Source organism: Stegodyphus dumicola, chromosome 1 (assembly GCF_044657685.1).
Source record: "Stegodyphus dumicola isolate Sdum_Otavi_A_Nest chromosome 1, ASM4465768v1".
Taxonomy (NCBI): domain Eukaryota; kingdom Metazoa; phylum Arthropoda; class Arachnida; order Araneae; family Eresidae; genus Stegodyphus; species Stegodyphus dumicola.
The window spans coordinates 190,083,523-190,105,397 of NC_140768.1; the positions used below are offsets into that span (position 1 = coordinate 190,083,523).

At 34.8% G+C, this 21,875-nt stretch overlaps 3 protein-coding genes across 3 annotated transcripts; 1 reads left to right on the forward strand and 2 right to left on the reverse strand.

Annotated features, from left to right (window-relative positions):
- The first annotated feature begins 7,397 nt into the window (after positions 1-7,397).
- Positions 7,398-9,293, forward strand: LOC118198117 (uncharacterized). The gene is made up of 3 exons (XM_035369722.2): positions 7,398-8,050; positions 8,151-8,279; positions 8,414-9,293. Exons 1-3 carry the CDS (start codon positions 8,024-8,026, stop codon positions 8,936-8,938), a joined length of 681 nt encoding a protein of 226 aa, XP_035225613.2. The 5' UTR covers positions 7,398-8,023; the 3' UTR covers positions 8,939-9,293.
- A 4,008-nt stretch (positions 9,294-13,301) lies between these two features.
- LOC118198119 (uncharacterized) lies at positions 13,302-14,577 on the reverse strand. The gene is made up of 3 exons (XM_085811507.1): positions 14,339-14,577; positions 13,798-14,249; positions 13,302-13,700 (listed from the first exon to the last, which is right to left on the reverse strand). The coding sequence occupies exons 2-3, from the start codon at positions 14,087-14,089 to the stop codon at positions 13,630-13,632; spliced, it is 363 nt and encodes a 120-aa protein (XP_085667633.1). The 5' UTR covers positions 14,090-14,249; positions 14,339-14,577; the 3' UTR covers positions 13,302-13,629.
- Positions 14,578-15,391, reverse strand: LOC118198120 (uncharacterized). The gene is made up of 2 exons (XM_085811514.1): positions 15,081-15,391; positions 14,578-14,972 (listed from the first exon to the last, which is right to left on the reverse strand). The coding sequence occupies exons 1-2, from the start codon at positions 15,109-15,111 to the stop codon at positions 14,653-14,655; spliced, it is 351 nt and encodes a 116-aa protein (XP_085667640.1). The 5' UTR covers positions 15,112-15,391; the 3' UTR covers positions 14,578-14,652.
- Positions 15,392-21,875: the final 6,484 nt, after the last annotated feature.

Genomic DNA, 21,875 nt, shown 5'->3' on the forward strand with positions numbered 1-21,875 from the left:
CTTTTTTGCAAATGTCAGTGACTTGCAAAAGGTTGGTCCAGAGATCTTTGATGAATAAAATTTAATCGCTACGGAGCCGTCCGTCATTTATTCCGTAACTCCGTAGGCTCCGCTGCGGAGCTCAATGTTTTCGGCATGATTAGGTTTAAGATGTTACAGAATCGTCAGAGTTGGCAATTGTTATGTGTAATTAAAATGTGCTCATTCTCTCTACTGTTACGATTGAAACATTATTTGACCCATTTTATAGTTTAGCAACATGGAGAAAAATAATTATTGTGATGAGAATATAGAGTTGTGAAGAATATATAGTGATAGTGAAGATGTGTTTGATTTTTCATTGTTAGAAGATACTGTGGAAGACAATGTTGATTATAATTCTGACACTTCAAGTAGTGGTTCCGAAATTATACTACCAAGGAGACGACGAATGGTAGTTATTGAAAGTGAAAGCGAAGAGTCGCCGGAACACTTAGATGAATGGCGCGATGTCACGGAAGAATTAGATATTCCGGATAGAATACATTTTAGTGTATCGCCAAAGGTCATTGGACCACACATTCCTACAAATATTGTGCAGCCGACACAATATTTCAAATTATTTTTCACAAACGAACTGGTAAATGAAATTATAAAAGAAACCAACAATTACGCAGAAAATGTTCTAAAGAATAAAGAAATATCTAGTAATTCTATTTGGAAAACGTGGCGTGCGATGGAAGAGGATGAATTTTGGGCTTTTTTATTAGAGTTATTATCAATATGGGTACGATACCCCTGGCGAATATGCAGGATTATTGGTCAATTAAGAAGAATAGTCACATACCTTTCTTTGGTAAAATATTTACAAGAAAGTTTTGGGCAGATACTCTGGATGCTGCATTCCGCTGCGAAAATGTGCCGGAGTTGCTGGTAGGCAGTGGTACAAAAACGTACGGAGCGCTAAGGGTTAACGACCTAAGGAATATCGCTTGAGAGATCTACTTGGCCTTTTGTAGATCATATTACGAGGTGTCTGAATAGCTATAAGGATGTCTTATCTCAAAAATACTTGCGACCGCAGGTAGGACTCTGTCTTCGACATCAGTTCGAACTCAACCTTCTTGCCGATCGCAGTATTTCTTTACTGAGCCCAATAAGTATGAAACACGACGAAGAAGTTACTTCTAGCGAAGATGAGTATAATTTTTCGGCAATAACGAACGAAATTACATCACTACATAGACAGCTTGCCCATGAGAACGAAGACGGAAGTGATAAAGATAGTGACGACGTTAGAGGAGGAAGAAGACGAAAAATCCGAATAATCGATAGCGAATCTGGAAGCCAAAGTGATTGTACAGAAGAGACTGAACCTTCAGAATTGACAGTGTGCACAGAAAAGCGCCTCGAGCGCAAAGGGTTAATAGTTTCTTCAGCTGTTCTGTAAAACTTCTGTAGTTCCCCATCAGCAAACCTGACTGATGTCATATTCCATTGTTTATTCTGTCACTGCAAGCAACTGTCTATACGTTCAGTTAGCAGCTTTCAATTTCTTCTGGCTGATATCCTCATCATATTTCCATGTATAAATTCTGAATCATCTCCCAGTTCCCTAATTTTCGGTTCATCAACTTCTTTTCGAATCCCCTCTTCGTTTTGTGGTGTATGTGGGCGCGTGCGCTTCCGTGTTCATTCCCCTGTCCCTTTTAAGTTTGTTAAGCAGCCTTTGCAGCAATGATATATGCCTTCTATTAACCAGCCATTTAAGTCTGGTGTTTATAGCGTTATGGTTCGCAACATAATTCTGCAGGAACACAAAATCTATCGATAATCTCTTAAATTGAGCACTAGCGTATAATTTTTTTTTTTTTTTTTTTTTTTTCAAAATTTAATATATACCGTATGGACCACCATGCCATCGATAAAATGTAGTTTCCCTTCGTCTGCACAAGACATGCTTCCCCCAAACTATAACGGAACGACCGCCATGCTTTACTGTCGGTCAAAGGTTTATTAATTCAAATTCTTTATTTGATTGTTTCCATATTTTACGATTAACATCTGCTCCAAATAAATTATGCTTGTTTTCATCATTAAATATAACTTTTTAATCGACTTGCGCGAAATATAGGCCAGATGAACGCAAGTTCGGTCTGCATAAATTATTTCTTTTTGAAGCTACGGTATCCCCAGAAAATGTAACGTTATATGATGCTATTGTACCCTCAAATAATAAATCCTGGCCAGGGATTTGTAAAGGATATACCGGTACTTTCAACCAAACTATTATTCTCTGAATGGTTTTTGCCGAACTTGGCGTCTTAGTCATAACATTGAACTAAGAAGCAGCACTGGAGCTCATCTGAGAAGGAATTCTGGTACATAAAACCAGTTCCAAGACAAAAGTGAGGGAGCTTGTTGTTTCTGTCATTTCAGTTGGAGTCAGTGTCTGCTTACAGGTGGCTGAAGTTGCAGCGCTTGGAGAAAAAACTGATATCGCGAGGAAAAGCAAAACTTGCTTCTTCATTGTCTATATCGCTACAACAGAAGAACGTACGATAGTTTGATTGGAAACTGGAAATAAAGAAACACAAAACGAGACCTTTTTAAGCAATCAAGATGATTTGAACATTTTGCCACTTTTTGGGCTTGATAAAAATATGCACGCCATATTCGCGGAATTTTTGGTGCATCGAAAAATTGGGTGCAAGTCTTATTCGGTGGCGCTTGGTATTCGTGAACGTACGGTATTCAGCTTCTGCTGAGAATAAAGAGACACTTTTGTTTCCTTGAAAACAACGAAATACATTTGCTTCCTAATAAAATTACACTTCCCAATGTGGATTTTCTATCTTCAGTATCTTCTCCTCAATCAGCATCTGAATAAATTGTAAGATCAGGTTCTTCATTCAATGAAATATATAGAGATAGATGTTTTATTGCATTTAAATCAAGTCCTTCTAGCTTGGATTTTAAAGTTTTCTGCTGAGTATGTAAGCTGGGATATCTAACTTAGTGCCCTATTCACGACAAGGAGCGTAAATAACGGTCTTCTCTTAACGGACGATCGCTAAATTTCACGACTCCAGTAACCATAAGGACTGTTGGTTAAATTGACATTCATCACAGCGACCATCGGCGGGATCCTTACGGTAGGTAAGTAACCTTCGAGAGTTGGGGAAGTTCGTCTAAATAAGCCAATCATATTACAGCTACTAGAGATACAGGCTGCTCGTCATCCATGTTCTAGCGTAGACCTCGTATTGTAGCCACGCTATAGGGTTGTAATTCAGGTTTGGGGGGCCATCTTTGGCTCTTTAGCGGTGTTCGCTAAAACTTTATTATTTAACATTCTAGGGCAAACTACGGCCCGCCGGAAGTTTCTACCCGGCCCACGGATAGGATTTTTATTTGGAGGTCCGAGGCAAATTAAAAGAAATACATATTTATATATTATATATCTATTTACTTTTCTACTGATATCAAAGAATAAATCAAATTATGAAAAATGTTCAAACTTATCCTATAGTCTCATTTGACGAGAATACGTCCCTTTTCGGGCGCCTTCTGTTCTGTTGTAAACCTAAAAGTAATATTCCAGGAAACGAATCTATAAAACAAACAAAATATTTATTGAAGTTACCACAACATAAGTTAACGTAAAAAAAAAAAAAAAAAAAAAAAAAAGGAACGAAAAGAGGTTGTGAGCAATTGATGTGCGACCCATAGCAAGCCAGTACTGGGCTTTTCTGAAACAATAGCCATACAGGACACGGATCCGGATAATGATGTTTCTTTTATTTATTACCCTAGAGGAATGGAGGAAGTTGCTTATTTAGCCCCATATCCGTATGTGGAAATAGATTCTGAAGTTGCTTACTTGACACTTAATAAGATAAATAAGAAAATTAAGATTCTGAAGGCCCATGATTTGACGAACTGGTAGATGAACTTCGAGAACGTTCAAGAAAGTAAGGTAAAGGCTTAGAGATCTATGGGCCCTATTCACGACAAGGAGGGTAAATAACGATCTTCTCTTAACGGACGATCGCTAATCAATTATTTGTTACTGATAGCTACATTTTATAACACATAGAAAAAATACTGATAAATTTATAAGAATTTACAGGCATTAAATGATGAAAAAAACATATACATATGCTGTTAATATTACACTTATCTGAATATTTAATGATAATTCCATAAACTATAAGATTCAATCTATACCACTGCTTAAATCACAGTTTTTCTTATTAATTAATTTCCATATGTAAAAACAAAAAAATATCATTTAGTTACATATCTATAGATTAAGTCCTGTTGTAACAAGCATATGCAAAACACATATAGTGAAAATAATGCAAAAATAGAATTTTTTTTAACTCTTTTTTTTTTTTTTTCTAACGTAGTGCAATTCATTCCATTATATTAAAATTTTATTAAAATGCAGCAGTAATTTGATTTTTTTCTATTATAAATCAACAGCTTTATATAGAATGATCTTACTTTACTGGATTTTTATTTAAATGAATACATCTGGAAATGTCAAAATAATGCAAAAAATTCATTTTAATAAATCTTCCAACACTGCTAAGATAATATTCTTATTTTCAATAAAATTTTTCAAGGTATATCATTTTAGTTTAGTTCTTTTCCTATTAAAGCAGCTAATTTAAAACATATATCTCATTAATTTGTTAAAATTTGTTTGTACTTAAGTAAGTTTTATGTGCATACTGGGCAGAAAAAAATAGCCTTGACTTAAAACGTGTTTTAAAGCAATAAGTAAATAAAATACACTGGTTCTATTAGCATGTCAAAAAAATATTACTGTTATGTACTCTAAAAACAAATCCCAAGTATCACATCATGATATATAACACTCTTACAAAAGAAGAAATATCAGATTAGGAATATACTCTTTTTATGCATTTGATAACAAAGAAGAGTAAAACATATGCAACATCAACATTATGAAATATCCTGCAAATCATTACAATAACTATAAGACATTGATTAATAAGATCAGTTGACCATTCCTTTCACAGTAGCATTAAGTTTTTTCATTCAAAATTATTAATAGGCCAAAACAGATTTACGATTGGTGGCTCAGATTTAAGGTCACACAAAAGTAAATTTGATTTAGCTGAACATGAGATCTCCCATGACAAATTTATGAGCAGTGACAAATTTATGAACAAATTGATTTTCTTTAAAATGTACTTGCAAATTTAACAAAATCATGCATGAAATTTAACATTAAAATCTAAAGCACCAGTATTTAATGAAATGAATTTAATCACACTTTTAAGAATGCAATTTTCTGATAAATTTTAAGTTTTATACGAAAATAGAACAAAATTAAGGAAAAGTAATTAATTTTGTAAAGCTACTTAAAACATATTTCCTGTTCACACATTTAAATAAATTTAAAGTAAGTATACTTAAAAATACAACATTAAGATTTACTACTAGATAAAGCATGATAACGGGATCAAAACAATTTGTCGAATATTTAAATCAATACTTAACATCTTCAAAATTCCTTAAAAATACAGAATATATTTATCTTACTATAAGGAAAAACCAAAATTATTTATAATTTAGATCACACTATCAAGTTTTTAACACTGGCGCCGTCTAACAGATTTGACGACATTATATCAGAATCAAAATGGAATGCTACTTTAAATTACAGTCGTACAGTAAAATTAAATAAAAATAAGGCACATTGCATTTTTAACCTTTGTGATAACCCAGCACAAAGTTTACATGAAATGTAGGATAAAATTTTACAAACAGTATAAACTATTTGCGATAATAAAAGAAACATCACAAACAGTATTAGAACACTTAGCTGCACAAACACATGCACATTCCGCAATTGATTTTGTATTTATAAAATCAGTTGATAGTCAATAAGTGACAGTGAAATAAAAATACACATTTTGAAGAAATGCGAAGAGTAAGTTTTCTAACATTCTATGGAAAAATACGAAGCTGAACTCACCTCACCAACGACATGCTACTGGGACCGGAATTCATTAATCCTGACGATAATTCATTATCCATTATCTTCATTGTATGCAAAGCGAATACATTGCTTCAATCACGGAAAATTCGCTGCCGACGCAGAGAAATTCCACTAGTTTCATCCAAATACGCTTCAGCTAAAACTGACGCAAAACCTTCCGCCATGTTTATTGCCGGAAATATAACTATCTGTTTATTTAACGCGAAGTGTTAGACCTGTCCTTACTTTAACAGCCGTCTCGTCAATTTAACGGTCGAATTTAACGCTAGCTTTGATGAGAATACCAATACTTGCAATTTAACTACATGGACTTTATAAGAAATAGACTAACCCAAACGGGTTTTCTCCTTCGTCTGAGGCGTTGGCGGCTGTCACCTTGATCACATCCGGAGGAGTAGGGACGACTTGCAGAAATTTGACATTGGTTGCCTATTGCAGCGTGTATAATTAATTGTCAAGAAAAAGCTGGTTGTAGCGCCTCATTTCCCAAATTAGAATTTCTACATATTTTTATTTTTGAAATTGAGATTGATTTTTTAAAATTTAGCATATTTATCAAGCAATAATTAACGTTCCAAATAATTATAAAGCTATTGCATGCTTTCAGGACTGGATATTTTTTTTAGCTTTTCTTATGCTGTAAGGAAATTTGTAACTACTTCTTTTAGAAAATAATATTTCAAATCTGAACTAATAGAAAATTTCAAACAAACTATTTTCTCTTGCAATTTTTATGCTTTTCATTGGTGTAAATAAGTAAAAAAATACTAAAATATTTAAAAACGAATTTTTGAAAGTTTTGTTCAAAATTCTAAATTGTGCTGCTTTTTTTAAATTATAGATGAGTATTATAGCACAATTTCTATAAAGGGATTTTATTTCAATTATATTTCCTAATACATCATAGTGATAAACACTTTTGAATCCTTACAAATTTTTATAAATTTAATTCTAATATTAAAATTGTATTTAACCGTAATAATTAATTTTGCTTGTATTTTATAGTGATTATTTTTTAATTTATTTTTAGTTATGCATATAATTTTTTTTATTTACTGTTATTTTAATTTATTACCCCAAAGGGGCGGTAGCCTAGAAAGGCTGTTAGTTTCGAAGCAGCATTTTGCGCTGTTTTACTACAAATGTCCGTGTCTCTTTAATTGTTGTTACCAAATATTATCGCCCTGTATTATATGTAAAAAAATTAAATAATGAAGAATCTGCATGAATACATGTATGTCTCTCGCACTGTAACAAAAACGACAATATCTAGAGCCATCAATTTTAAATAATGTAATCCTCCACCCGAACATAGGCATCTGGACGGCCGAATTTCGAATTTGTTTTGATCTATTTCATATTTTGTAAAACTTTAATGAATTTCTGATTAACAAACTCAACGAGTTCAGAGCGAGCACTGTACGGAAAATAACAATTTTATCTCCAGTGCGGAAATTCTAAATATATGCTGTTAGTAGTAAGCGCCCGTACTCGGCGGACGGAAGTGACGTCACAGAAAAGGGGCGTGGTCTCCGCCATCTTGGATCACGTGACAACCGGAAGTGACGTAGATGGAAGGAATGACGTAGACGGAATGACATCATCAAAGTTTCGTTTTGATTCTGTGGCAACGATTTTATGTTTCAAAGTTTTTATTTTTTGCGGCATCGAATATATATTTTTAGGTTTTGTGGCAACGGTATCTTGAACAACGTGTTTGGAATGACATCATCCATTTCTTGTTGGGGCATGTTGTTTTACAAAATGGCGTCTGCTGTATCACACCTTTGTATGCCTCCGCTAAGAGGTATGGATACTTTTCTGTGAACCAATCAGATTCTTTGAAATATGACCTCACCGTCTTTCAACCAATCACCGCTCAGATGAAATAAAGAGTTCCTACCCGATATAAGGTTATCCCGAGCAACGTTCCGCATTTCTTTCCTGCCTGTCGCCCTGAGTGTACGTACCTGCTTTTGCTTAGACAACCATTCTTCACGACTTCGAATGGATCAGGCACGAAACAACAAAGAAGTAAGTAACGTTTTGAAAAGTTACTGTTTTTAGATTTTTAATCTTTAAAAAATAGTTGAATTTGCAATATGTGCTTAATTTGTCTTTACTTTTTTTTCAGATGGAAAACCTATTTGAGAATGAACCTATGCCTTTGAACGATAAAGTGTTGAGCCATGATGTTCCAAGAGAATCAGCTAGCTCTTGTACCAAAAGAAAAGCAGAAGAAACATCCCATTTCGAGAAAAAAGTACGTATTTACGTAAGTTAATACGTACTTTTATATGATTATTATACGTACTTTTATATGTATAATATTAAAGTTGATATTGTATGTGACCATATTTTTTATGTATTATATACTAACTGATTTTTTTCTTTCAGCGCAAAGGACTCTTTACCGAAGAGGCTATTCCAGAGGAGCTCACTCACATGGGAAACAATGTCTTTGTGGAACCCAGCATTTACAAGGGAAAAGTGACTGTTCACATCCGAGAGTATGCCAAATATGGTAAAGCTTACTATCCGACAAGACGTGGAGTGAACTTTGAGCCATGGTGTTTGAATGTTCTCGCAACCAACATGATAGTGGAGGAACCAGACCTGCTGACACTGAATCTGGAGTTGCCCAAGAACTTTGTGGTCACATATAAGGATTCCCACTTCACTCTGAAACAACTTTCTGCTCAAGGAGATGAAAAAAGTAGCCTCAGCATTACAACTACGCAGTGGGAAGAACTGATGACCCACTTTAGGCGTATCAGTGACATTGTCACCAACCTCGTTTGTCAAAACATGAACTTTTGTGAAGCCTGCGAAAGCATATCCGACGAACCTGTTAAGGAGGAAAATCTGCCCCAATCTTTTGACATTTCTATGGGAATAGCACGTCTCCAAATTATTCTATAGACGTCGCTTGAAGAGCTTCTTAACCAACAAGAAGAACTAAAATATCCCAAGCGCATAGACTGTGAAGAACTCATTCATAAAACAAAAACTGTGAATTCCATTGCTCTGAGATTCAATGCTGTTGACATCGTCAAACAATTTTACGGAAATATTTGGGGTGAAGAATCCTATTTAATGTTACTGAAACCTGCTCACTACATTACCAAGGAATTTTTAAAATCTGTTTGTTTAAACCATGTACTCGATGAAGTAAGAAACACATTTTGTACTACGAATGGTGTCTTAGGTATTGAATACTATGAATATTTGTAAATTAATTAGGATATTCAATAAAATGTTACTTTATTTTACAATGATCTCATGACTGTCTCCAGGTTCAGACCTTATTTAAAAGAATTAATCTGTAATGAACACTTACATAAATTTTAAATATACCTATTGAATACAAACCTATTGATTTTTATAGAGTATAAATATGGTTGTTCTTAAACATATATATCATTACTTGTTCAACCTTTGAGATGTTAAGTAACATTCATTTTCTGTCTTGTACATGTGTTAGACCTATTTTCTAAAATCTTTATACCGGCAAGTTATTAGAAACTCTGGCATTATTTCCCTGTTTTAGTTAAACATATATAAATGAATATCAGCGTACGCTTAGATCATAAGAACTGTTGCAATGAACGCAGCTCTGTCTCAGACCTATCGAGATCCACAGGTCCCCGCAAGTTTCGGGGGTGTTGCTGCTTTGCATCGTGCTTTAAAAGGTCACGTAAAAACAAAAGACATCCAGAAATAGTTGCAAACCAAGGATTCTTATACTTTGCACAAGCCTTTGAGGCACAAGTTTCCCAGGAACAGAGTCATCGTAGGAGGCTTAAACGAGCAATTTCAATCTGATTTAGTGGATATGCAATCCCTGGCGTCTTTTAATGATGGATATAAATATTTGCTGACCTGTATAGACATCCTTTCGAAATACGCTTGGGCTATCCCTCTCAAAGATAAAACATCTGTGTCCATTCAATCCGCTTTCGAAAAGATATTTTCGGAACGTACACCCGAATCATTACAAACAGATGCAGGGAAAGAGTTTACCAATAAACAAGTTCAAAATTTTTTGAAAAAGAGAAACGTTCGCTTTTTCACGACACATAATACAACCAAAGCTTCTGTCGTAGAACGATTTAATCGGACTCTAAAAACAAAAATGTGGAAATACTTTACCGAAATGAATACACGAAAGTACATTGATGTGATTGATAAATTGATATCCAGTTATAGCCATACATATACATATCACATCCTTTGTCAAGAAATATCGTCATGTTTGCTAGAACAAGATATCGCTTCAGAGTTTAACTTCTAATGTATGTGGACATTATTGTATTTATTTTATTATTAAACAATGTCAAGGACTTTGTATGGAACTCATTGTATCACCCTTAGCTGGAAAGAATCACGACTTCCAAATATTTTAATTTGTCAAAAAACGATATGGTGTAGGCATGATTTTTAAAAAATAAAGTTGCTTTAATTTGAAAAACAATTTGTGTCTTGTATTTTCTTTGTATTGTTTCTACACCTATTTAAATAAAATATTACTTTATTCATATAGTTGTATTTATTAGATAAGGGTTGGAGAAATAAGGGCATTTTTTGGGGGTATAAAAGGTCTACATAGTGAGAGCACAGTTTGTAAAAAAAATCACGAACACGAACATGGAACGACAAACGATTGTTGCTGTATTTTCAGTCGCGTGGATATTTTCAAGTATGGGTATCCTACTTTGGACTCATCTGCAATGGACATTTAAACAAGATTTCAACTGTCTTCAAAATAAAACTACACTTAATCTATAAAATATATCAAAAGATTGATTCAATAGGATTTATCAAATGCCACGAATTTTCGAATTTTTATTTAAATCACACACATTGTTGAGAAACGATTTGTGAGTGCGTTCAAAACTCTTTACATGTTTTCAAAAATCACTGTTTTGAATTTACAAAAAAATATTGTGGATTCAAGGAGCGAATGTCTTCTGGTTGCCAATATCCTACAATGCTGCTTAGAGATTTTCTGTAAAGTATAAAAGTCAATGTTTTTAAAGTCCCTCTCATTTCCAAAAATTGAACTAACCAAGTTCGTACATCCTTCTACTTGTCTTCTGAGCGGACCTACTGATTCGGGAAAAACGGTTTTTGTGAAGAAATTGATAGATCATAAAATGTTCCATCCCATGCGGACCAATATTATTTATTGCTACGGAAGTTATCAACCTCTTTTTTAATTCCATGAAAAACGTAAATTTTGAAGAAGGATTACCATCTAACCTGCAGACTCTCCAAGATGCTTTAATTATCATAGACGATTTAATGTCTGAATTAGCAAGTGATACTCGCTTAAGCAAACTTTTTACAAAAGGAAGTCATCACCGAAACCTTTCAGTCGTTTTTATAACGCAAAATCTTTTTCACCAAGGCAAGGAGATGAGAAATATTCATTTAAATTCCCATTACCTCTTCCTATACAAAAATCCTAGAGTTAAAAGTCAAGTTATGCATTTGGCTATGCAAATATTCCCCGGAGAAGTAAAGGCCTTTCAAGAAATTTTTCAGGATGCTACTTCAACTCCATTTAGCTACTTGCTGATTGATTTACGACCTGAAACAAGTGAAACGCTTCACCTTCGTACAGGCATCTTTCCTGGGGATTAATACTATGTCTACCAGCCCCGATAGTTCATTTCAGTTTGAGATGTCGAATGGCTAACATGTCTTCTCCCATCGTGATCGATTTCGAAGGTTTTCAGTGGATGCCTCATTGTAACATTGTTAAAGAATTAGCTTTTTACACCGTGTATGAAGGATATCACAGTTGCTGGTCATTTTTACATCCTCAGCCTTGGAAAACATTATCACGATCTCAGCAAAAGTGTTTTGCTTGGGTCACAAGAAATCGTCATCACATGAATTGGAATGAGGGCGTTTTACCTTATACTCATCTTTGTATTATTTTGCAATATTTGTCATCTAGTCACTCTGTCATATACGTGAAAGGATTAGAAAAGAAATTATTTTTAGAAAATTTATTATGTAGAGACATCATAAATCTAGACTGTCCTAAGATAGAGAATTTAAAAAAGAAACGTTCTTTAACATGTTCGATTCATGCAAAAGGATTTAATTGCTGTGCTTTAACCAAAGCGGCTGCATTTGCTACCTATATAAAAGAAAGTGTGCAAGAAAAAGAGCTCATTTGTCATCAGAATGTCTCATCTGAAGGATGTGGATTATCTAAAACTGTTAGGAAAAAGTCGAATAAAAGCAGCTGTACTAAAAAAGTGTCCGAATCATCTCATTAAATCTGTTTGTGAATGTGTTTTAAATCTTCTAAAAGGAAACATACCCATCACCAAACGCGTCAAAAATCGACTCGTCCCTTTTAAAAGAACTTTGAGGAAATTAGCGGACAAAAAAGTACCTCTTTTTAAGAAAAGACTTCTTATGGTTCAAAAAGGTGACGGTTTTCTATCTTTCCTGATTCCTGCAGCAGTCAGTGTCTTATCCTCTCTTCTCCATGGAACACAGTAAGAAATTTGTCCTGCTGCCCCTGGATCGTATGCACCAGTTTGAAGATGAACATTTGAGTGATTTAGATACCCAAATTCAAAACATCTTAAAAAAGAAAATGGACGATGAAGAAAAATCCAAATTGTACATCCAGGTTCTGCAAAAGTATGTTGCGTTTCCTCATGTGAATGCGTCTGAAAAACAACCGCCTGAACAATTTTCTGAGACAGATGTAGAAAAGGAAATTATGCAGACTGTTCCTGTGAAACAGAAAAGAACGGCACTAAAAATAATAGATTTCTTAAAAGAACATCAGATTTCCTGGACACACAATAAAGAACTGATTCTGGACGGTTATGTGTTTTCTGGGTCCAACATTGTTCAACTGATAAACTTTCTGTTGAGAAATAGAACTGAAAGACCTACTGCCTTTGAACAGTTTAAAAATGTACTCAATGTGAATAATTTTCCTCAAGACTTTGTGAAAAACAAACATTTAATGAGTGTAAAAACTATGTATGCTAGACCTAAAAGAAAATCCTCTTCGAAACTATGGCTGAAATTGTAATGAAATGTTCATAATAAAAGTTAATTTCTGATTATTTGTGTTTCTTTGATAAATTAATATATAAAATCTTTTTTGATTAAACTAATATATACATAATCATAACCCTTATTTTCTACAAAATATTTAAAAAAACTTACCTTTTATGAAATCCTTCCCCCCCCCCAAAAAAAAAGAACACCATAATTTTCAAACTTCTGTTTACTTTTTTTTTTTCTAAATAAGTTTTTATACACACACAAATGCATGATATTGTGCATATCATCTTTTTACATACAAACATTTTTTTGTACATACCATACATTTTACAAAAGTTATTTTTAAAAGCCAAGTGGTAAGGTGCTTAAGTCTGATTGAATTACTCTTTTGTCCAACACAACTTTGTATTTTTTTTGTTTCGGGTTTATTCACAACTTTTCTTCTTTTTGGTTCTCGGGTAATTTTGAAGGGGTTGTGCCTTTTGGAGGGGTTATGACATCCTTTTGGTTTAGACTACATACCAGACTTTTGATGGCTTCAAAATTCAGCAAGTGGGAATTGCGCAAGTTCAACAAAATTCTCTCACTTTGCAGGAGGTTTTCCCAGTGGCCGTCTGGTACGCATAGTTTTTGGGACCTCCTGAAAAAAAATCATGAGAAAAAGACATAACAGAAAAAATATGCATTAAACATTTTTTTGGTACATATTAAATAAGGAACTTTTTAAAGGTCCTTACGTGACACGAAGGTTTTGATAATATCTCCATCCAGTTCGTCGGTAAATTCCCCTAAGAAGTTACCCAAGGGAGGATCATTGCCACCATTGGTAGCGTAGATGATGGAGTCTGTGTCGTGATACAGGACGTCTCGACCCATCTTCTCCATTTCACTGTACAGCTTGAGACGAGCCCAAGCTGTTGTGAACATCGCTAGAAAAATGTTGGTCGAGGCATGTTGCGGCACAAACTCTTTCGCAGACTCCCAGCAAATGGCAGCCACCTCAGGCGTGGGCAGAAAGACATCTTTCATCTGAAAAGAATAGAAGAGTCATGAGTTCACAGCTCAAAATACATGAATAATAAAATTGATCAGAAAACTTACTTTTTTGGTAGGATCAGCCATCATCTTATTAAATTCTGGCACCGTATGCACATACGTAAGCTGTCCTTTGTTGACGTTCATACCCCATCTGAAAAAAACAAAATCCAACATAAATCATAACGAATTAAAAAATAAAAATGTTTGCAAAAAATTTAAATACAAAAGAAATCATCTTACCTGCCCCAGAAACTGTTTAGGGCCAATTTGGCAACTTGGCGACGCCCAGGGTTCTTGGAAATCTTTCCTTCGTTCAACTTAACGCCCTCTCTTTCTTCATACTGGCGAATATACTTTAATTTGTCTTCAGACGTCACACACTCCGAAGGCCATCCGCTACTTTCCTGTTTGATCTTCAGAAAAAGATCAATGTAGGAACGAAACAGGGAAGTAGACGATTCTTTGAAATGATACACTTCGTAAATCTAGAAAATAAAGAATATATTTCAGTTATGACAAAAGATTTGAAATAAATTTGGGTTATGACAAACAATTTAAATAATCTTTAAATACTTACATGTGTGACGCGGTAACCTTTCTTTATCGCCAGCTTGACTTCTTCCGATACCCACGTTCCGACAAGAGCTCTTTCGTCGTCTGTGTGGGTACACGGAGCTTGCATTTGATGAAGGGCGCAGGTTCGACACAGGGGGAACATGAGTTTCTTCTGGCATCGGTATGGAAATACCGGAAGATATAGGTTCCGGGGAGGAATCACACGACATTGAATGATGCCAAAGTAGTGTTCTAGATCCCCGAAGATTTCCGTGATGATTTCTGGATGTCCCACGGGGTAGACGCAGTACTTGTTCACCTGTGAATGAAAGCAAAAAGTCAGAAAAACACATCATAAAAACATACGTAAATATCAGAAAAACACATCATCCATGAAAAGGTTTTAAAATAATAAAAAAGTACGAACCCATGGATAGAGTGAGGTAAAATCCATACATTTTGCGTCTCCCTCGTGGAACAATTTGAGGGCATTGGTCCGTCCTCCGAAAAATGACTCGCGATGATTGAGCCGGTCCCTCAAATGGTGTTGATCCAGGAAAGCTTGGAGATCTGGATTTTCTTCCTTCTGTCGTTAAAACTCATGCTCCCACATTTCTATCACGGGGAAACCCTGGGCTCGAAGTTTTCGTGTGGTGTCTTCTGTCTTTTCTCTTAAAGTTGCCATGGAAACTCCTTTTAAGAGGTGGATGGTATCCCCGTCATAGCATGAACTACACCCATGGAAGAAACAGCCCTAACATAATACAAATATATTAATAGGGTTCCACATGTAAATTAAACATTCAAAGTGTAAAATCATTCAAAAGAATCACATAGAAAAAGAATGGTTATATTTTCTTACCTGAAACTGATAGACGGTTTGCGTTGCTTGACAGAAACCGTGTACCGAGATTCCGGCGATTCCGAAGCAGCAACAAAGTCCAACCACCGGATCGAATCAGGGCTGTAATTCGTGGAGTTGACGTAGCCGTGTGTGGGCACCATGGCAATCGTGTCGGGCTGAATGTGGCCACTCCGATACGTTGCCATACAGGCTGACGCAATGGTCACGTATCTGAAAAGAAAAGAAACAACTTCATGAGCATGATTATTCTATAAGAACATAACTGTAAACATGATCATTATTGTATAAAATAAATTAGAAAATAACTTACTGGAATGGATCCACACCCACCACATCCAAAAACTGGGCTCGAAACTCCAGGCAACAGCGACGAAGAATGTCCACGTCCGATCTATTAAAAGAAAGTGTTAAAAATACGAAATATAAAATATAAGAATAAAACAAAATCTTAAATAAATAAGAATTAAGGAGGGAAAAAATATACCTGCAATAGGCCAGCATCTCTGCTTGGAAGTGAAATACATCCCGTTTGTGCTCTTCGTGCCAGGATAGAAATGCCTTTCGGGCTGGACTACTCATGGTGTCCGGGCTGTAGTACCGGACCTCAGGCAGCGGTCCGACATAACTCTGGTTTTCTCGGGAGTTGAAAAGATGGAGAAAGTATCCCTTTTTTAATTCGGTGAGACCGAAGCATCCCGGTAGCTTGGCCAACGCCATCGGTAGAAAATTTAACGAATCTATAACCCGAATGTTCAGACTAGGGTGTCTTACACACATGATCATAGACCCGTTAGGGATCACCTCCGGCGCTGTGCCTTGCTCCAGGAGCCAGGCCATCACGAACTGTCAGTCGAACCTGTAAGAAAAAAAAAATATGAATAATATTGAAAAAATAGTCGTACTTAAAAAGCATGCAAACTATGGTATTTTTAACTTACCCTTTCATGTTATGAGCTAAGGCGGTGAAGCCCTTGTGCTGTGTAGAGAACAGCCAGGCGCAGAAGTTTTGGCATGCCGTGTAGCCCGGAAACACTTTTTCTGTGCCGTCGGCGTACTGAGCCACCGCGAAATTTACGAGGTGTTCCCCGGAAGACTGGTCCGTTTCAAAGTCAAAGAAAATGAACTTGTCCTCGAACTTCTTCGGAGCAACACATCGTAAATAACAGTGGTGCTCAGCAGCCACGAGAAACTGGCCGCAAGACGGACACTTGGTGGTTCCACATCTGTGAAGCTCTTTAGGGCAATCCCGCCTCCGGATCACTTGGCAGCAGTCCCTGCACTGGTATACCTGTAACGACAATTATTTTTTTTAAACACAACCTTTTTGAGAAAATTATATAATAAATAACTTTGTTAAATTTAAAAAAAACACTTACCCTGTCGCAAAGTGAAAATTCTTGGTTTCCAGTGACGGCTTTGTGTGCTGCATAACAGGCATTAGAGCGGCACAGACGGTCGCAATCCTGACATCGTTGGGGTACGCCTGGAAAACAGTCAGTCCTCAAACATATGGGGCACGCAATGACACATCTATGGCTTTCCGGATGATCGTACGGCTTTTCACATGCTGTGCAGTAGTATTTGCTGGCAAAAAAAGAAAACCTTTCAGGGAATTAATCACATCGTAGTGCGCATCATGGAGCCACACATTGATCCGCTGAGACCTCTCCTTTCCTTTATAGATCACCTAAAACACAGAAAGACAAAAATTTTCTCTTGAATTCCAAAAAATCAAAGTAAAATCAGTTTTTAACATTTAATTGCATACATAAATCGTGCATTCATTTTTTCACAATTGAATGAATTCAAAAATTCATTCAATTGTGTGCATGCATAAAATGAATCTAAAAATAAAAAATTCATCATGCATTTTTTTTTTTACAAGTCATATTTTTAACATCGAAGCGTACCGCATACATGCATGCATTTATACATAAAATTGAACGCAATCTAAAAAATTCGCCATTCATTCAGTTTTACAAGTTAAAATTTTAACAACTATCAGAAATATATGCCTAAATGTTAACTTTTTGCAAATTATATTTTTAACATAGAAACAAATTGCCTTCGTGCATACATGTAAATAAAATCTAAAAAGTTAAAAGTATTCTAAAAATAAAAATTTTTTAAAGTGAAAGTTTTAACGAATTACATATATAAAATTAATCTAGCAATTTAAAGTAAACTAAAATCTCACTATGAATTTAATTTTTATAAGGTATATTTTTAACATAAAAGCGAACTGCATACATTTATGCATAAAATATAATCTTAAAATTTAGAATAATTCAAAAATTCCCCATGCATTTTTGTAAGACATATTTTTAGCGTCTAAAGAAATGCATGCATAAAATATAAATTTTATCTTAAATGTAAAATTAATCTAAAATTTTTTCAAGTTATGTTTTTAGCATCTAAATAAATTTCATACATAAAAATAATCTAAAAAATGTAACACAATCTAGAAAATTCACCATGTATTTATTTTCAAGTTACATTTTTTTAACGTGGAAACGAACTGCATATATGCATAAAGTTAATCTAATAAAAACAGAAATATCTTGAGATAAAAATATTGACTTACTCGGTTCAAGTTTTCAGAAGAAAAGATGACATTTTGCATATCCAAGTGGTCTTCAAATATGGCAATTTCAGTAAATGTGCAGGGGCCTAGAGGAATATTCGCAGCCATATGAAGTTCCTTGGCACGTTTCACAAGGGCTGGTCGACAACGCTTTTGCATGGCATTGATGGCAGTTGTGTCCTTATTCAGATGCGCCAACGCATACACAATTGCCTTAGCGCAACAGAGTCCTTCGTCGTCGTATGGAATAAAGATGATAGATCTTTTATTGAGCCTATCCATAGAGATGTTGACTACTTTCCTGTTTTGTCCAGCACCGGCATGTCGTCTGATAGTAATCACGTCCACAGAGAATCCTGTGTCTAGTTCAATTTTGTCTTTCGACTGCAACACTTTCATCACGGCAGCCAGAATCTTTTCAACTATTAAAGTCGAAACTGCCATGAGGTACGTACTTATCGGCTTATCCAGCCCTTCTGCTTGGATACAAAATCGTATGAGGTCCGAGTGACCCAAATCGGCTGTCGTCTGGCGAATGAGCTGTTCGAACAATTCCCGGACGGTGTCAGGAATTCGAACCATAGGCACACCTTGCACGTTTTGAGGCAGCCGTTCCATATCTATACTGGCCCGGAAGGTAATTTCTTCGGCCTGATATTTATGGTTCCGTCGACGAGACTTCTCTGTGAGTACAATCGCCTCATCGATCTGGAAAAAAAATTAATAAGTTTCAGTAATAATCAAACATTTCCAAAATACATTATTTTAATGAACCATGTAAAAAAAATAAAAATATATACTGAACGTTCATCGGTACCAGCCATATACACAGGACCACGAGCTGATGAGGAAGAAGTCTAAAAATAAATAATAAAAATAAATACATTCATTTCTAGTACTGGAAAAATATTCTAACAGAAACATAACAAAACGAAAATTTACCTCAAATCCAGAACCCACATGATAGTACAAGGGTAGATCCATAGGATTTTCCAAAAAGATCTGATCCACTTCATCGATTAACTATCAAAATAAAAGTGAATTCATTCAAAATAAAATACGCTCAAATGGTAAAATGCATTAAGAAAAAATACGCTAGAAAGTTATGAGTCATGTGTAAAATATTAAAAACTTACATCATCATCCGAATCACAGAAAGGACAACCGGGATCCTCAAACAACACCTGACAATTAAAAATTAAAATAAATAACACATTCAAAAAAAATTCGTGCTTAAAAATAGTAATCTGAAAACCAAATAGAAGCGAAAATGTACTTACATTAGATGCAGAATAAACTCGCTTGGCAGACATCGTGTAGAAAAACGAAATGGCAAAAAAAAAAAAAAAAAAAAAATCGCAGAAAGTCAAAAGTAACGTTCACTCAGCAACAATCAGAGTAGAAATGATCTCAATAGTCAACGCGAGCGAATATATAGACGATGTATAAGAAGGCAATACGCTGATTGGCTGAAATAAGATAGGTATTGTTAGCGAAATGCTGATTGGTTGTTAAGATTGTATACGTTCGCCAGGGCAGATGTAGAAAGGGTGAAGCGGCTTCGGCATGCTGCAACGTGAAAGAGATGACGTTTGCCTGTTTCCCCCAGCCTAATGACGTCATGGTGATTTTCCCTCCAAAGGGAAAAATAACAGGTTTGGTAACATGAAGGGCTTAGCCGAGCGGTAGAGCGCTAGACCTCCCATCCGAGAGATAGCGAGTTCGAATCTCAGCCGTGGAGTTATTTTTAGAATTCATTAAAAATGGATTAATATATAATGGAGTCAATTAAAACTAATTAAAAATAATGACAGATAAAAATAATTAAAAAGGATGATTCATAATTAAATAATGAAACATAATTAAAAAATAATGAATAAAAAAGATTAAATACTTAAAATAATAAAGGAAAATAATTGCTAAATAAGGAAAATAATAAAGTTGACGTCACGTGGTTTAAGCAACCGTTGCCACAAGCATAAAAATATCGTCGTTGCCACAAAAAATAAAAACTTTGAAAAGATCGTTGCCACAGAATCAAAATGAAACTTTGATGATGTCATTCCGTCAACGTCATTCCTTCCATCTACGTCACTTCCGGTTGTCACGTGATCCAAGATGGCGAAGACCCCGCCCCTTTTCTGTGACGTCACTTCCGCCCGCCGAGTACGGGCGCTTACTACTGCTGTTTTCAAATGTATGTGGTTTACGGCTGAAGAACATGATATTCAATAAATATAGGTAACACGCAAAACTTTAAAAAAAAAGAGTGCTTCTAGATTTGATTTTATCTTCCCCCCCCCCATTACGCTCAGAAAATTTTATGCTCCGAATTTTATGAATTATTAAAATAACTAATCCACTTTAATGTTAATAGTTTAATGATCATATAATCAAATAAATATGATCGTTTTGTAGTGTTATTATAGTTTGGAAAATCACTGCCTAAAAATGTTCATTAAATTAAAAAAAATTATTAGATCTTCTTTAATTTTACCTTATTTATTTCAAAGCATCACGTACTATCAATCTTATTTAATTTTACATTATTTTTACGCAAAATTAAGTTCATAAATTTTGTACTTAGAGTTTTTACCGTTTTAGCAAAGTAAAGATTACAAGGATTATGCGTGAAAAAATTGCTCGAAATGCAGTAAAAAGTGATTTAATGAGATATAATAAATCCTATTTGGAAAAAACTTTGGCTTTCATAATCTCATCATTATACAACGTATCACATTTAATAATTAAAAAGAGTTATGTGATACAAACGCCATAGGTTTCAATGTTAAAGTAAACCAGGTCGTCTCTACTCTTTCTTAGAGACATGTCGGTGACGCGAGCCCCGCCTACTGGGTTAGTCTATCTCTTATAAGGTCCATGTTTAACTACTTGTGACGTCAGAAACCCACGTGATTCTTTAAATCTCACTTAACGCTGTTGTTAAAAATGTCATGAATAGGGCCCATTGTCTCTTGTACTGCATGTGTATCAGGTCAGGCGGAAAGCGACAAATTTGGAATTTCGAATTTGTGTTATTATCTATTTTATATTTCGTGTAAATTTAACGAATTTTTGTCTGACAAACTCAAAGATTCCAGAGTGAGCAGTGGCAACGCTGTACGGGATAAAACAATTTTATCTTCAGTGCGCAAGACTGTCTATCGAAAATTCTAAAGTTATGCTGTTTTTAAGTATTTTGTGATTTTGCTGTTGAATCGAAGTTTATGTTAGGGAAGCACTAAAAACTTGATATTTAATTAATTAAGTAAACGCACAAAACTTTATTAATAAAAAAAAAGCTTTGTAATGTTTTGTAAGAAAATTGAACATTGATATGATGAACTGAGAAAAGGTTGAAAAGAACAGAAAAATGTATGCCAACACTTAACGCTACATCGGGAATTCTAAAGGTATACCGTGTATACTGCTATTTTAAAATTTTTGTAGTTTCGCTCTTGAATTGTATATTGCGTAATTGCGAGGAAAATGATGCTTAGTAATAAAGCTAAAAAATCTGATCTGTACAGCACATGACTTCATTGCACGGAATATTAAGTTATAAGCATTTTTATTGCATTTCATTTAAACATTTTTGTTTGAATTTCATTAGAGATATCTTTTTCATTCAATTAATTCAGTTCTCACTTCGCAGCAAGGCAAAAATGCATTAAACCTCAAAATATCTTTATTAAAAATTGAAAAATATTAAGGCAGCGGACAAGAAGGCAGATTTTTTAGTGCACAAAACTGAAAGTTTACTTTTGGTCATA